The following is a 900-nucleotide window of genomic DNA, read 5'->3' as shown; positions in this document are numbered from 1 at the left end:
GTAGAGGTTTAAGAGCGTTCGGTCGGTTTGGAGTGCTTCGACCAGCGCGGCTTCCATGGCCACGTACGCATTGACGAGCTGCGCAGGCGGCGCCACCACCATCAAATCAACGTTGAGAAAGGGCCCGAGTGTGTTGTGGATGATGACGCTTGCGGGCGTGAACGGGTAGAGGTTGAGGAGCCTCTCCATCGACGCGTCACCCATAAAGTTGCTGGCACTGCGCACGAGGCTTCCGTTGGTGACGGCCGAGCCCCAGAGATCGTCGAAAAACGCCCAGTTGAGCGTAAAGGTTGTCCACTTGGAGCTTCGGGCGGCGTACGCGACCGACTGAATCGTCAGATCTTGTTGCCATCCGAGCATGTTGACGACCGAGATGGACTCTTGCACGCCAAACTGATTGTCGTTGCTCCACTGCAGCTGAAAGTGCGAAATCTGGTGCGATTTCCAGTACGCTGCTTCTTCAGCCAGAGACTGGTACGCGTTTTGGAGACTCTTGTACCAGTCCCGGCCTTCGGACGTAATCGTAATCGCGTCGGCGACCGCAGCGTCGACACTGGCACCGTAGATCGGATACCACGCGTCCCAGTTGACGTTGCGAAGGAACGGCTCGAGGTACACGGCGCCGTTGTCAGCCATCGTAGCGGCACATCGCGCTTGACGCGCCGCCGTATGGGCTAGCTCCCAGCGCTTCTCAAGGTCGGCCCAGCAGTACAGCGTCATCAAGTTGAAGACGTAGCCGGGTTCGAGCGACTGAAAGCCGATGATCGCATCGGCCACCGACGTGTACTCGACCAACGTACGAGCACGAGGGTACGTGGGTTTCGCAAACGAAGTTGTCGACGGAAGCCCGTACGTCTTGAGAATGGCCTCGCTGGGGTCAAAGAGGTCAATCTCCGAGGC

The 900-nt window shown here is 58.8% G+C and overlaps 1 protein-coding gene across 1 annotated transcript; it reads right to left on the bottom strand.

Moving 5' to 3' along the window:
- Positions 1-42: 42 nt before the first annotated feature.
- On the bottom strand, positions 43-891 carry SDRG_13173 (hypothetical protein; the record flags this gene model as incomplete). Its single annotated transcript, XM_008619254.1, has 1 exon — positions 43-891. A coding segment is annotated over one exon (849 nt), but the record flags the coding sequence as incomplete, so codon positions are not given.
- Between the last annotated feature and the right edge of the window lie 9 nt (positions 892-900).

The sequence above is a fragment of the Saprolegnia diclina genome (genome assembly GCF_000281045.1).
Source record: "Saprolegnia diclina VS20 unplaced genomic scaffold supercont1.57, whole genome shotgun sequence".
NCBI lineage: Eukaryota > Oomycota > Saprolegniomycetes > Saprolegniales > Saprolegniaceae > Saprolegnia > Saprolegnia diclina.
The sequence above is the reverse complement of the archived record's forward strand: the minus strand, read 5'-3'. Positions and strand labels throughout refer to the sequence as shown.